The sequence below is a fragment of the Chanodichthys erythropterus genome, chromosome 3 (genome assembly GCF_024489055.1).
Source record: "Chanodichthys erythropterus isolate Z2021 chromosome 3, ASM2448905v1, whole genome shotgun sequence".
In the NCBI taxonomy this organism is placed as follows: domain Eukaryota; kingdom Metazoa; phylum Chordata; class Actinopteri; order Cypriniformes; family Xenocyprididae; genus Chanodichthys; species Chanodichthys erythropterus.
Genome location: NC_090223.1, coordinates 36,932,292 through 36,945,090, shown reverse-complemented (window position 1 = coordinate 36,945,090; position 12,799 = coordinate 36,932,292). Strand labels below are relative to the sequence as shown.

Genomic DNA, 12,799 nt, shown 5'->3' with positions numbered 1-12,799 from the left:
AATTGAAGTGAAAGTTGATCTGATTTTCTTTTCTTAGCCAGTATTTTGATTTCTAATAAAAATATCTAAACAACAGTTGCTTTTATTAAGTACACTGTGTTTATTATTATATTTTTGTCTTAGGATCTCCAAATCAAATTCATGAGGGTTGTTTCAAGCTCACTTTGGGGTTGTTAGTATCTAAAACAATGAGGTTTACTACTCACAGAAAAAAAAAAAATGTTTGTTGGGTTAACTTAAGATAAACTTTCAAACATTCAAAAGTAGGAATTCCGTTGGGAGATATCATAAATACAAATACTATAGTAAGTAACTACTTTTATTTTGATGAATATGGTCTGCATGAGCGTATTTTCATTGTATTATGGCCCTCACTTAATTGAATAAGGCACACTTTGGAATGGGTGCACATTGTTTTCCACTACACAAAGGCATTTCCTGTTTCCTTTTTTCCATTGATTCAAATGTGTTTCTAAGAACTACAACGAGGCTAAATTAAAGCAATTATTGTAAAAAGGAAAAAATGAAAAAAGGTGGGGGGGGGGTGTTTCTGGCTTCTGCAGTACTCACACCTTATCAAGAAATCTACTTATTTTCCTGAAGCACAAATGCAGCATGTCAGAACTGAACTGTTGTGCAACAAATTTTCCTCCTCTCAACTGAAAAGAACTTTGATGGAAACTTTGATGGAAACCAGGGAAAATAACTCTAGTCTAGAATGCTAAACAAGCTCCTCAAATATTTTAAGCAGTAAGTGTTCAGTTATGTTTGCTTGTTCATTTTTGCACACTTAGTCTTTGCACCAATTTAGCAATATATCAAATACAGTTCACCCAAAAATGAAAATTCTGTCATTAATTACTCCCCCTCATGTCGTTCCACACCAGTAAGACCTTTGCTCATCTTCAGAACACAAATTAAGATATTTTTTATAAAACCCATGGCTCAGTGAGGCCTACATTGACAGCAAGATCATTTACACTTTCAAATGCCCAAAGGTACTAATGACATATTTAAAACAGTTCATGAGACTACAGTGAAATATTTTTTGTGTGCCAAAAAAACAAAATAATGACTTTTCAACATTATCTAGTCATGACCGATTTCAAAACACTGCTTCGAAGCTTTACAAATCTTTTGTTTCAAAGCAGTGTTTTGATATCAGCCATCACAAGATATTGTAGAAAAGTCTTTAATTTGTTTTTGTTTTTTTGGAGCACAAAAAGTATTCTCGTCACTTTTTAGATAGAACCACTGCATTCACATGAACTGGTTTAAATATGTTTGTAGCACCTTTATGGATCTTGAGAGGTTTGGTGGCTTTGCTCTCAATGCAGGCCACCAAACCTCTTAAAGATTTATTAATAGAAAGTACCACGCATTAAAAAAGTCAGGCTGATAGCATTATAAAACTGGGGTCGTGTGAACTTTAGGGGGGTGTGGTTATTACAACACTTGCTACTAGTATACTGTAGTAAGAGACCCATTCCGCACTCTCACTCAAGACACGAGAGTTGCCCTCAAACTCTAGAGAGGCGTGGTCGCTACAATTATGAATTCTCTGTTCAAATACCTACTGATACTCCTGGGACTTATCTCAGTGATTATCAACATTGTGCTGATATGCTTAAATTCACACAGGCTTCCAAAATGTATGTCCCAGCCGCAAGAATCCATAAAATTCAACCATTCAGATAAAAGTCTGGTTTTTGCGGATCTGACAGCAGAGGAGTACAAGTCTGTTCGCGACTACATGTGGGCTCAAAAAGACTTAAAAATCTCTCATTCGGTCACAGCAAAGCCCTCCGAGAATTTTCTCTTCTTAATTGACCTCTCGCTCCCACGAAAGGCTGATGTGCTGCGCTACCTGGATGCCAACGGGCAGAAGCCCGTACGCGAGGCGAGCGTCGTGCTCTTCTGTGGCGAAGGAGGTTACCTGAAGGAGTATGTGGTGGGACCGTTACCTGGTCCACTGCGGCATCGAGATGTTACTCAGGAGAAGTACAACACGACGAGGTTACCCTTCAGCGCCCGAACAGTGACAATTGGGGAGTATGTGCAGCTCTTCACGCTGCTTTATCAAGCTTTCCATAAGCTTGAAAAACCTCTGAGGGAAAGTTTTGGTTATGTCCCAAAACAAAATGAATTGCTGCCGTTTGAGGGTATGCCGAGGGGCATCAAAAGTGATGACCGCAAGACCTGGATCTCCTTTTTTCGCGATTTCAGCGGCATGTACATCCATCCTGTGGGGTTTGAGATGCTGGTCAATCACGAAAGCAGCAACACATCAGAATGGACGATTGACAGGTTGTTGTACAACGGCCAATATTTCGAGAGCATTGACACATTTATTACCGCTTACGAAGGGGGTAAAGTAAAAAAGATAGTCCACAGAGATATCAAAAACTACGCCTCGCTGAAGCCGATGGAAAAACCTTCTGGTTTAGGACCACAGCAGTATTATCCTCAAGGTAAACGTTACAGCGTTAAAAACAACCAGGTGGCTTATATGCACTGGAGCTTTGCGTTTGGTTTGAGCTCTCTGACTGGGATGAGAGTGTTTGACATTAATTTTAAAGGACAAAGGATTGCGTACGAGCTCAGCGTGCAGGAGGCGATGTCTGTCTACGGTTCTGTTACGCCTGGGATGATGCTCACGAAGTTCCTCGACACGAGTATCGGAATCGGGCGCTTCGCTCACGAGCTCGTGCGCGGGGTCGACTGTCCGTACGTGGCCACCTATATAGACACGTACCGCTATATTGACACAAATGTCACGCAGCGTTTCAGAAACTCCATCTGTGTTTTCGAGCATGATATTGGAAGACCTCTGCGACGACACTTCTCAGATTTCTTTCATAATGGTTTCGGTGGGATGGCAAACAGTGCTCTGGTGTTCCGCACTATCACTGCTATAGGGAACTACGATTACATATGGGACTTCATTTTCTATCAGAGCGGCTCCGTGGAGGCGAGAGTTCACGCCACGGGCTACATATCATCCTCCTTTAAGAATGATGGGAATCTGAAGTACGGGCACCAGGTTCAAGAGAATGTCATTGGAAATATCCATACACATTTTATTAACTTTAAAGTCGACCTGGATATCTTGGGTAAGTGCCATTAAATAATCGAGCACATTTACTTGAGCTGCAATAACTTGGAATCATATTTCATTACAGAAACATTGATTAGCCTATGTGGATACTACAAAAAATATCTATATTTTTTTAATAATACATGTTGACATTTTGTGACAACATGCCCCAATAGTGAGATATGTTGCCACATAATTATGAGGGGGATTTTTAACACTAACCTGTTATTAAACAGCATATAATGGGCTTTTCAGCAAACTTTAGGCTCTAAAACAGTTCATTAAAAAATATATATAAAATGTAACGTGGAAAAATATCAACTCATTTGAAATTACATTTTAAAATAAAATTGTCAAATCTTGCTGGTTTGCATTTTAGATGAGCTCCATGTTGTTGCTTTGGACATATCAACTGTCTTTGGTCTTTATGTTGCTCAACTTTATTGTAGGCATTAAAAGAGCTAATGATAAAAGATGCAGTCCTAGAAATGTCATGCAAACCTTTTGTCTTTTCCAAGATTTAAAGATGAATGACAAATAAGTGATATTAATAAAGAATCATCAAGTTCTTAATCTTAATCTGTTTTTTAGGTTTGCCCCAAATGTATAAAAAATAAAGAAAGTCAATTTATGATTGATATTTTTCAATTTATATTTTATGAAAGAACTTCATAGAGGTCTGGAACAACATTTGGGAGAGTAAATAATGACTGAATGTTTATTTTAGGGGGAACTATTCTCTAAGGGTCTACAGGTGTCTTGCTGGCGATCAAACTAAAAAAATCATCTCACAAAGAAATATATGTTAGCCTACTTATGACCATCTGTTTGCAGAGAATGCCACATGAATATTTACCGTTGAAAGTCACAAAACGGTTTTAAAACATTTTCTTTCTTTTTCTGAAGGTGTGAAGAATATGTTTCAGACTAAAGACATGATATATGAGGAGGTGCCATTGCCATGGATGACCTCAGAGAAAGCAAAGATACCACAACTGGTGGAGCAGCAAATCAGGACAGAAAAAGAAGCAGCGATGCTTCATGGTGCCAAAACACCCCGTTACCTTCATATAGCCAGTAATCAGACTAATCGCTGGGGCCACCAGCGCTCTTACAGGCTTCAGGTGGTGAGCTTTGCTGGAGATCACCTACCTGAAAGTGAGTCTGTAGAGAGGTCCATGTCCTGGGCTCGGTAAGGCCACACTGTTTTGAGTCATGCACACAATACATGTTTTAGAAGTGTTGTTTCTGGATTTAGCTTCTCTCTCATTCACTTGCTTTCTTCTAGGTATAAAGTTGCTATAACCAAGCATAAAGATGAAGAGCAGACTAGTAGCAGTCTGTATAGTCAGAATTACATGTGGTCCCCATTTGTTGACTTCAGCAAATATATTGAAGATAACGAGACGATCGACAATGAGGTATTAATCGACAGCTTCATCAGAATATTTTTTATTTAGCAGATATAATTCAAATAATGACCTGATCTTCATTATGTCTTCTTAAGGACTTGGTAGCCTGGGTGACCGCTGGTTTCCTACACATTCCGCATGCAGAAGACATTCCCAACACGGTTTCAGTGGGCAATGGTGGTGGTGTCATCATTAGACCGCACAACTATTTCGATGAAGATCCGTCCATCAACTCACCTGATGGAGTGTATTTTGCTCCAGGCTCTGAGAGTGACTGTGAGTACAACAAAATGGCGTGTCTGGAAAAGGATCAATGCAGTTCCACACTGGAGCCGTTCACTTACCACGGCTTTGAAGGTGTTATGAAGTTTGAGTAAGGACCTTAACTCAGATGTGTATGCTGTTACAGTCTTGCTAAAAACATATGCAGTAGTATATTCTTCATACTCACTTTAAACTACTTAGTTGTACACTACTCACGCTGTTTCCTGCTTTTGCAGCTGTTTTTTGTAAATGTTATGGATATTCTCTCCATTTGTCTGTAGCAAAATTGTGTGATATGACTGATGGCCATTTTTGGTGTTTGCTTAATTGATGCTTCCTTTCCTTGTTTTAATTTAGACTATTAAATTAGCATATCACTTAGGTTAGATCTTTCCTTTCTTTAGGCAGTGTATTTTTTAATTTATTTTTTATTTTTTTGCAAAACCTATTTTAAAAGTCATGTGAAATGGTGATTTTGTAAACAGTGTAAACTTTTTCTAAAGAGATTTATAAGAACTTAAATAGACTGATAAAACACCTCACTAAGCTCACTTTTATTTTTATAAAAATGTTCATCCATGCAATAAAATGTAAAGGGTGACTATATATTGGTTAATTTGGTCTTCCTTTTTTTTCCTCACAAACATTCTAAATGAATATATACCAAGGTTGTCATTTCAAATGTTAAGGCCTGTTCGCACCAAGAACAATAATGATATGTCCAATAATGTCCATGCACAGAAATGACATTCAAATGTTATGTTTTTAAAAGAATCATTTGCACCACATTTACAATCATTTTACTCACAGAGTCACACTCATATACCAAATCTGTATGCTGTTATTTTTTTATGTGGAATGCAAAAGGAGTGTTTTCCATTCATTAGTTCCAACAAGCAAAAGAAAAGCAACATAAAAACACAAATAAAGTACTCCATATGACTTGTGCACTATTAAAGTGTTCTGAATATGATAGCTTTGAAGAACATTCAGAAATTTGTTGTTATTCACTGAAAACCCTCATGAAATCAGATTACATATGGTACAGGTTTGACATCATGACAATGCATTCAAGATATATTTTTCAGTACTACCCTGGGAATTTAACCCGTGACCTTAGCATTGCTATCGCTGCTCTACCAGTTCAGCTGCAGTCATTTAATAGTGCATTCTGTCTCCTTGGAGTATTTGTTTGGCCTGTTTCACATAAACATGTCCTCTCTTCTTGTAGGAGGCGAGTTCAGTTCTATTAAATCAATGCCTCAGATTTCTTATTAGCCAGCAGCAGATGCATGCAAAACAGGCATGGTTTTACAGCTGAACAGATATGGAATCCAAACTCATTAAGAGCATGACCTGTCAGAGGGCTATAAATTATGAGAACTAATGTTGTACAAGAAACTTTTTCCAGGATTGATGATTGTTTGGCTCCCAGCTGCCTCTTATTTTAAGGTATATGCATGTAAGTAAAGGCTGATGTACTGTATGTATATTCAAATTCCAAATCTTTTTTTCTCCCTTTCTGTGCCTCAAACAGACACCCATCCCCCATATAAACATATACAGATATTCTGTCAAGATCTCAGCAGTCAATGAATTCCAGATGGTACATTTAGAGAGAAAAAGCCGTGTCAGTTATGTCCATGTTATCTTAGTTTACACATACTTTACTCTCCTTCATTAAATGATACTGATATATATACAGTACTGTGCAAAAACATTAATATTTTCACCCCCCAAAAAGATTTTAAGCCGGTTATTTATATCTTTTGTCAGTAGGAAATATCAAATCACATTTCCAAACATTCATTTTGACATTAATTGTAATAATCCAGTGAGATTTTTGAATACACAATAAGACTGATAACAGCCGGTGCTCCACATGGAGATCAGAGCTCACCATCATCACATCCGTCTGTGATTACATGAAGAAACATATGAAACTGAGACAAACTAAATCCAGAAGAACTGTGGCCATGTCTCCAAGATGCTTGAAGAAACCAACCTGCAAAGCTACCTGAAAAACGATACGCACGTGTACATGGACAAAAGCTGTTAAATTCAAAGGGTGGTCACACCAAACATTGATTGATTTGGTTAGTAGAAGTTAATTGATAAATAAAATAAAATTATGGTAGTAAATTTTTGAGAGCATCCTCACGTTACAGCATTTTTACACAAGTGCCTAAAACTCCGGAAGAGGATCAGGGCCAAGCAATAATAAAAAATAAAACCATCTTGAGATTAAAGTTGTTAAATTTCGAGAATTTTTTTTTTTACATTTCGAGAAAAAAGTCGAAATAAAATGTTGAGTATAAACTCATTAAATTACGAGAAAAAAAAACTTGTTAAATTTCGAGAAAAAAGTCGAGATAAAATGCTGAGAATAAAGTCATTAAATTATGAGAAAAAAGTTGTTAAATTATGAGAACAAATTCGTTAAATTATGAGAAAAATTACGTTAAATTTCGAGAAAAAGGTCGATAAAATGTTGAGAATAAACTCTTTTTTCTTGTAATTTAACAACTTTTTTCTCATAATTTAATGAGTTTATTCTCAACATTTTATTTTGACTTTTTTCTCGAAATTTAACTTTAATCTCAAGATGGTTTTATTTTTTATTATTGCTTGGCCCTAATCCTCTTCCGTAATGTACTGTATTGTTGGAGGTCAGTTTCTTCAAGCGTCTTGGAGACACAGCCATGGTTCTTCTGGATCTAGTTTGTCTCAGTTTCATCTGTTTCTTCATGTAATCAAAGACGGATTCGATGATGGTGAGATCAGATCTCTATGTGGAGCACCAGCCGTTGTCAGACTCCTTGTGTATTCAAAAATCTCACTGGATTATTACAATTAATGGGAAAATGAATGTTTGGAAAATTGAACTGAAATTTCCTGCTGACACTCTACAGCAAAATATATAAATAACTAGCTTAAAACCATTTTTTGTGGGGTGAAAATACTGACGTGCCTAAGACTTTTGCACAGTGCTGTGTATATATATATATAATGTATATATGTATATGCGAGAAGCGGGGCTAGTTGTCACATTTCTCAGTACAATAATGTATTGAACATTTCAACTATTTTAATGTAATGTTGACTTATTGGGGCTATCACAGATGAGCATGCCAAAATTGAAACTGTAAAAACAATTATGAAACAAAACCAATGGAATAAATTATGCGACAGCAAAAATAAAAACAAAACATACAAAAATACTGAACTATTGTTTTGGCTAAGAAATCCATCCATCCATTCTCCATACCGTTGAGCCTCACCAGGGTCGTGGGAGGCCGAAGCCTATCTCAGCATGCATCTCGGGCCCCAGACAGGAAAACACACTGGATCAGGGGCCAGTCTAAGAAATTTTGTAATTAATTAATTCCATATATTTATAACATTTAAAAACATGACAAACTGCCCTAATAAAATGTAACAATTTGCCCCAAACTGTCCAACACATTTGTGTAGTCAGTCATTGACTGTTCTTTATAGTGAGATAGACCTACAGCCCCTGTAACAACCTCCCTGTGACAACTAGCCCCTTCTCCCCTATAAGGTAGAAGAATTTATCACTGTGCTGCAACGTCTCAGATTTAAACAACGTGTCTTTTACATGTCATGTCAAACAGTTACAAACAATAACAACAGTTTAAAACAGATCAAACAGACAAACTGGTGATCTGAAAAAACACAGTGAGACGATTTAATTATCTGCTGTGATTTGTTAAACGCTGGGGTGAACTCAAAGTGAACTGTCAGAGTGATGAACAAGGTGTTGCTGACAAAGAACAGACAGTTCTGTCAATATCCAGAGAGACCTGAAGAAAAACAAACAAATATCATGGCTCTATTATGGTCTTCACACATACAACAGTGCTTCAAAAGGCATTTTGTTCTCTGTGATTTTTATTTAAAAACACTGACATTCAAAATTAAATTTTAATGTTTTAAAGGAGGAGCTTTCATATTTTGTAGAACTTTTTTTTTTTTTTTTTTTTTTTTTAAACAATAGTAGCTTTACATTTTTGTTTTGGTGTGATTAGGATTCCAGTACAGTTTTTTAACACACTAAATCTCGTTCTCTTGTAGCATTTCTTTGTAATATGCAAAAACAATTTGTACTTTCTTCTCTTAAGAAAACAACCAATTTTTCCATACAACAGTTTAACTCCAGATGTGCTTTTACATGTTTTTCTCTGAGTATTTCAAGTACACTCCCTTAGTAGACTGGTATATCTTTATATCATTCCCAGCCAATAAACTCTGCAGCTCCATCAATCTGTTTTCAAACTTTAAACAATGTCACAAAAAAAGAAGAAGAAAGACTGTGGGAGACTGGTTTATTTTCAGTGCTTAGAATAACAATGTAGGATTTGTAATTCAGTTAAGAGTTGCAAATGGGTAGGGTGTGAATACATTTGGCACTGTAGATCATTTTTAAAAGTTTTATTTAAAGATTTTATCCAACACACTATGCAAAATAGCTTATAAATAGCTATAAAATAGCTTATAATAGCTTATAAATATCTCTGCAATAATATTGCATTAAACCTGTTTCAACAGCACAGAATCAACTTATCCAAGCTCTGCTGCGTTTCCCATAGTTTCTCAGAGGGGATGTTAAGTGGTTGTGTATCATGTACTGCAAGAATTCCAAGAAATCCCAGAAAGAGTAATGTCTTCTGGCTTGTGCTTAAAATTCCATAGGTTCCAAGGGTTGCACAAGCTCTACAGCCGCTGCTTTAACTTCCTCAGCACTCCCAATGGGAATACAAATTACGATTTCCAACTGTGGGCTGCACGATTATAGACAGTTCAGTTCAGCGGATTAATAAAAGGCAAAGACTTGCCTGCATAATGAGGACTCAGAAAAGAAAAACTTAAATAAGAAACAATGTGAATTCAAAAGTAACTTAAAATGGTTCTAGATAATGGAACATTTTAGTTGCAAAAACATCATTTTAATTTCATGACTGATTGATGACGATGATGATGATGATGACCAACAAAAACCAACAAACTAGAAAAACATATAGTTCAAATGTATGCATGACACAATCAAATATGTATGTTATCATGCAAAATATTACCACACAAAGAGAGAAAGCAAAGCAAGTGCTTCTGTCTAATGTTAAGAAAATTGCTGCTTCACTCTGTAACATATCTCCTTATCCAACACGCTCAGAGACAGAAGATGATACATACACGTAAACTGCTCAATTTTGCGTTAATGATGATCTTCTTTCTCACTTGAACATCTTTATCAGACCAGTATTTGCATAACAAAATATAAATGTGCACAATTCAGAAGAACATGTGGTGGAAAGCATACAGTATTTATTTTCAAAGCTTTATACACACAGGAACGGACCATTGTTTTTTGTTTTTGTTTTATCCGCTGTTTCGGGGGGGAGGGGGGCGGACTTCAGAGATTGGACATGACCAGATGGTGTGAGATTGTGCTACCCTTTGTAAACTGAGCACTTCCTTTATGTCTTCCTGTGTATGTGAGCTACATTTTCCTCATGAGAACAAAACTTTTGACTGCAGTGGACTTAAAATGCATGTTTAACAGCAGAAATCAAAACGCAAAGCATGCTAAAATGCATGAAGGCAACACAAATGAGCTGTTTTATTATGGTAGTACAATGTCCATCAGTACATACTGTATATGTTGTACATTGACTACGCTAAAAGGTCTCCATAGAGATGGCACCTGTAAACATTGTGGAGCTCTTAACACCTTGCAGGTAGTGTTCTTGTTTACAGTCTGCTCTGGAAATGTTCCATCTTTGTTTTTCCACATGGTTGAGTCGTTCAAGCAACTGCTCTCAGAAGTTCTGGAAGCCAATGGAAAATTTGCCATCTCACAGAGTCGTGAGTCTTCGCACGAACAGGCCTCCAGCGGTTACTGGAAATTAGGTATCATGTCAAGTCAAGGTAAACAGTGTCACGTGAAAGTCTCAGGCAAACTCTAGAAATATCCTGCTGCTTCTTCAATTGATGGCCACACAAGTGAACCGGAACTGAGCTATGGTTCACTATTTTGTGGCAATTTTTTTTGTCACAGCACATAATTTTCCCCTAAATTTCAATACAATACATATTACATATATATATATATACATACACTACTGTTCAAAAGTTTGCGGTCAGTAATTTTTTGTTGTTGTTTGTTGTTAACTTATTCAGCAACTTCATTTCTGTTTATCACATTGTTAATAATAATAAGTGTTTCTTGAGCAAATCAGCATATGAATGATTTCTAAAGAATTATGTGACACTGAAGACTGTATTTCACCATCTAATCCAACAGGAATAAATTACATTTTAAATTAAAGCTGCAAGCAGCGATGAAAGGGCCCTTAGGAAAACTGTGGGCAATAGTCATTTAAGCGGATAAATAGAGGAGAAATATGGCAAAGTCATTTTGATGCACCACAGTTCCTGCTTCCTACAGGTGGCGCTTCGACTATTACTGAATATTGCCATGTAGATGTCTTCAGGCTCGGACTATTATCAAACAAGTGAAGTTTGGGGCAGATCGGACATTGTATGCCTGAATTACAACAACTTTCTGTTTTGGCGTTAATCGCATACATTAGCACTTAACCAAGTGTTGCATGATTTAAAGTGTTTCTAGCATGTTTGGTACTTCATGGGATATACAAATGTGTTTCTGGGAGTGAATTAAAGTGCAAAGCATGCCATTTCCTGAAGCCAGCAGGTGATGCTATGACTAACTGAATATTGTCATATAGACGTCTTTAGGCCAGGACTCTCATCACACATGTGAAGTTTGCGGCAGATCAGACATTGTATGCCCGAGTTACAACAACTTCCTGTTTCATGGCGAAACATCGAAATTTGTCAGGCCGCCACAGACACGCCCTTCAGCGGAAACTCTAGATCTTTGATATTTAACGTCGCAAAGGCCTTTAGATTAGACTGACCAAATATGATGTTGATCTGATTAAAGCTGTAGGAGGAGTTCGTTAAATTACAACATCTGGAAATGGCAAAACCTGCAAAAATTTTGTAGAGAAAATTCAAAATATCTCACTTCCTGTTGGGTTTACAAACTTTGCACTTTTTTGTAGGTATTGGGCTGTTAGATCTGTCTACCAAATTCCATACCTGTATGTGAAACGTAGTGCAAAGGGCACTTAATTGAAATTTTGTAGGTGGCGCTCAAATCATTTTGCTACACCTAATTCTGAAACCCATATCAAATGTAAATTTTCACCACTTCTGATGCGTATGCAAAGTTTCATGAGTTTTTGAGAACGTTTAGGCCCTCAAAAATGCAATTCATTTCAGAGAAGAAGAATTGACTGAGCAATTACAATAGGGTCCTCACACCATCAGTGCTCGGGCTCTAAATATACACTATATTGCCAAATGTTTTGGGACCCTGCCTTTATGAGCACATGAACTTTAATGGCATCCCATTCTTAATCCGTAGGGTTTGATATGGAGTTGGCCCACCCTTTGCAGCTATAACAGCTTCAACTCTTCTGGGAAGGTTTTCCACAAGGTTTAGGAGTGTGTTTATGGGAATTTTTGACCATTCTTCTAGAAGCGCATTTGTGAAGTCAGGCACTGATGTTGGACGAGAAGGCCTGCCTCACAGTCTCCGCTCTAATTCATCCCAAAGTTGTTCTGAAGCATTAAGAGTTTCTTTCACTGGAATTAAGGGGCCAAGCCCAACACCTGAAAAACAACCCCACACCATAATCCCCCCTCCACCAAACTTGACACTTGACACAATGCAGTCAGGCAAGTACTGTTCTCCTGGTAACCGCCAAAACCCAGACTCGTCCATCGTCCATCGACAGAGAAGCGTGATTCATCACTCCAGAGAACATGTCTCCACTTCTTTAGAGTCCAGTGGTGGCATGCTTTACACCACTGCATCCGATGCTTTGCATTGCACTTGGTGACGTAAGGCTTGGATGCAGCTGCTCGGCCATTCCATGAAGCTCTCTACACACTGTTCTTGAGCTAATCTGAAGGCCAC

At 37.3% G+C, this 12,799-nt stretch overlaps 1 protein-coding gene across 1 annotated transcript; it reads left to right on the top strand.

Moving 5' to 3' along the window:
* Positions 1 to 1,542: 1,542 nt before the first annotated feature.
* aoc2 (amine oxidase copper containing 2) lies at positions 1,543 to 5,878 on the top strand. The gene is made up of 4 exons (XM_067382087.1): positions 1,543 to 3,113; positions 4,004 to 4,289; positions 4,386 to 4,518; positions 4,605 to 5,878. The coding sequence occupies exons 1-4, from the start codon at positions 1,553 to 1,555 to the stop codon at positions 4,884 to 4,886; spliced, it is 2,262 nt and encodes a 753-aa protein (XP_067238188.1). The 5' UTR covers positions 1,543 to 1,552; the 3' UTR covers positions 4,887 to 5,878.
* The last annotated feature ends 6,921 nt before the right edge of the window (positions 5,879 to 12,799 follow it).

Coding starts and splice junctions, on each gene's coding strand:
- aoc2 (XM_067382087.1), top strand. CDS start 1,553: ATGAATTCTCTGTTCAAATACCTACTGATACTCCTGGGACTTATCTCA. Junction 3,114..4,003: donor AGTCGACCTGGATATCTTGG/GTAAGTGCCATT, acceptor CTTTTTCTGAAG/GTGTGAAGAATATGTTTCAG. Junction 4,519..4,604: donor ACGAGACGATCGACAATGAG/GTATTAATCGAC, acceptor TGTCTTCTTAAG/GACTTGGTAGCCTGGGTGAC.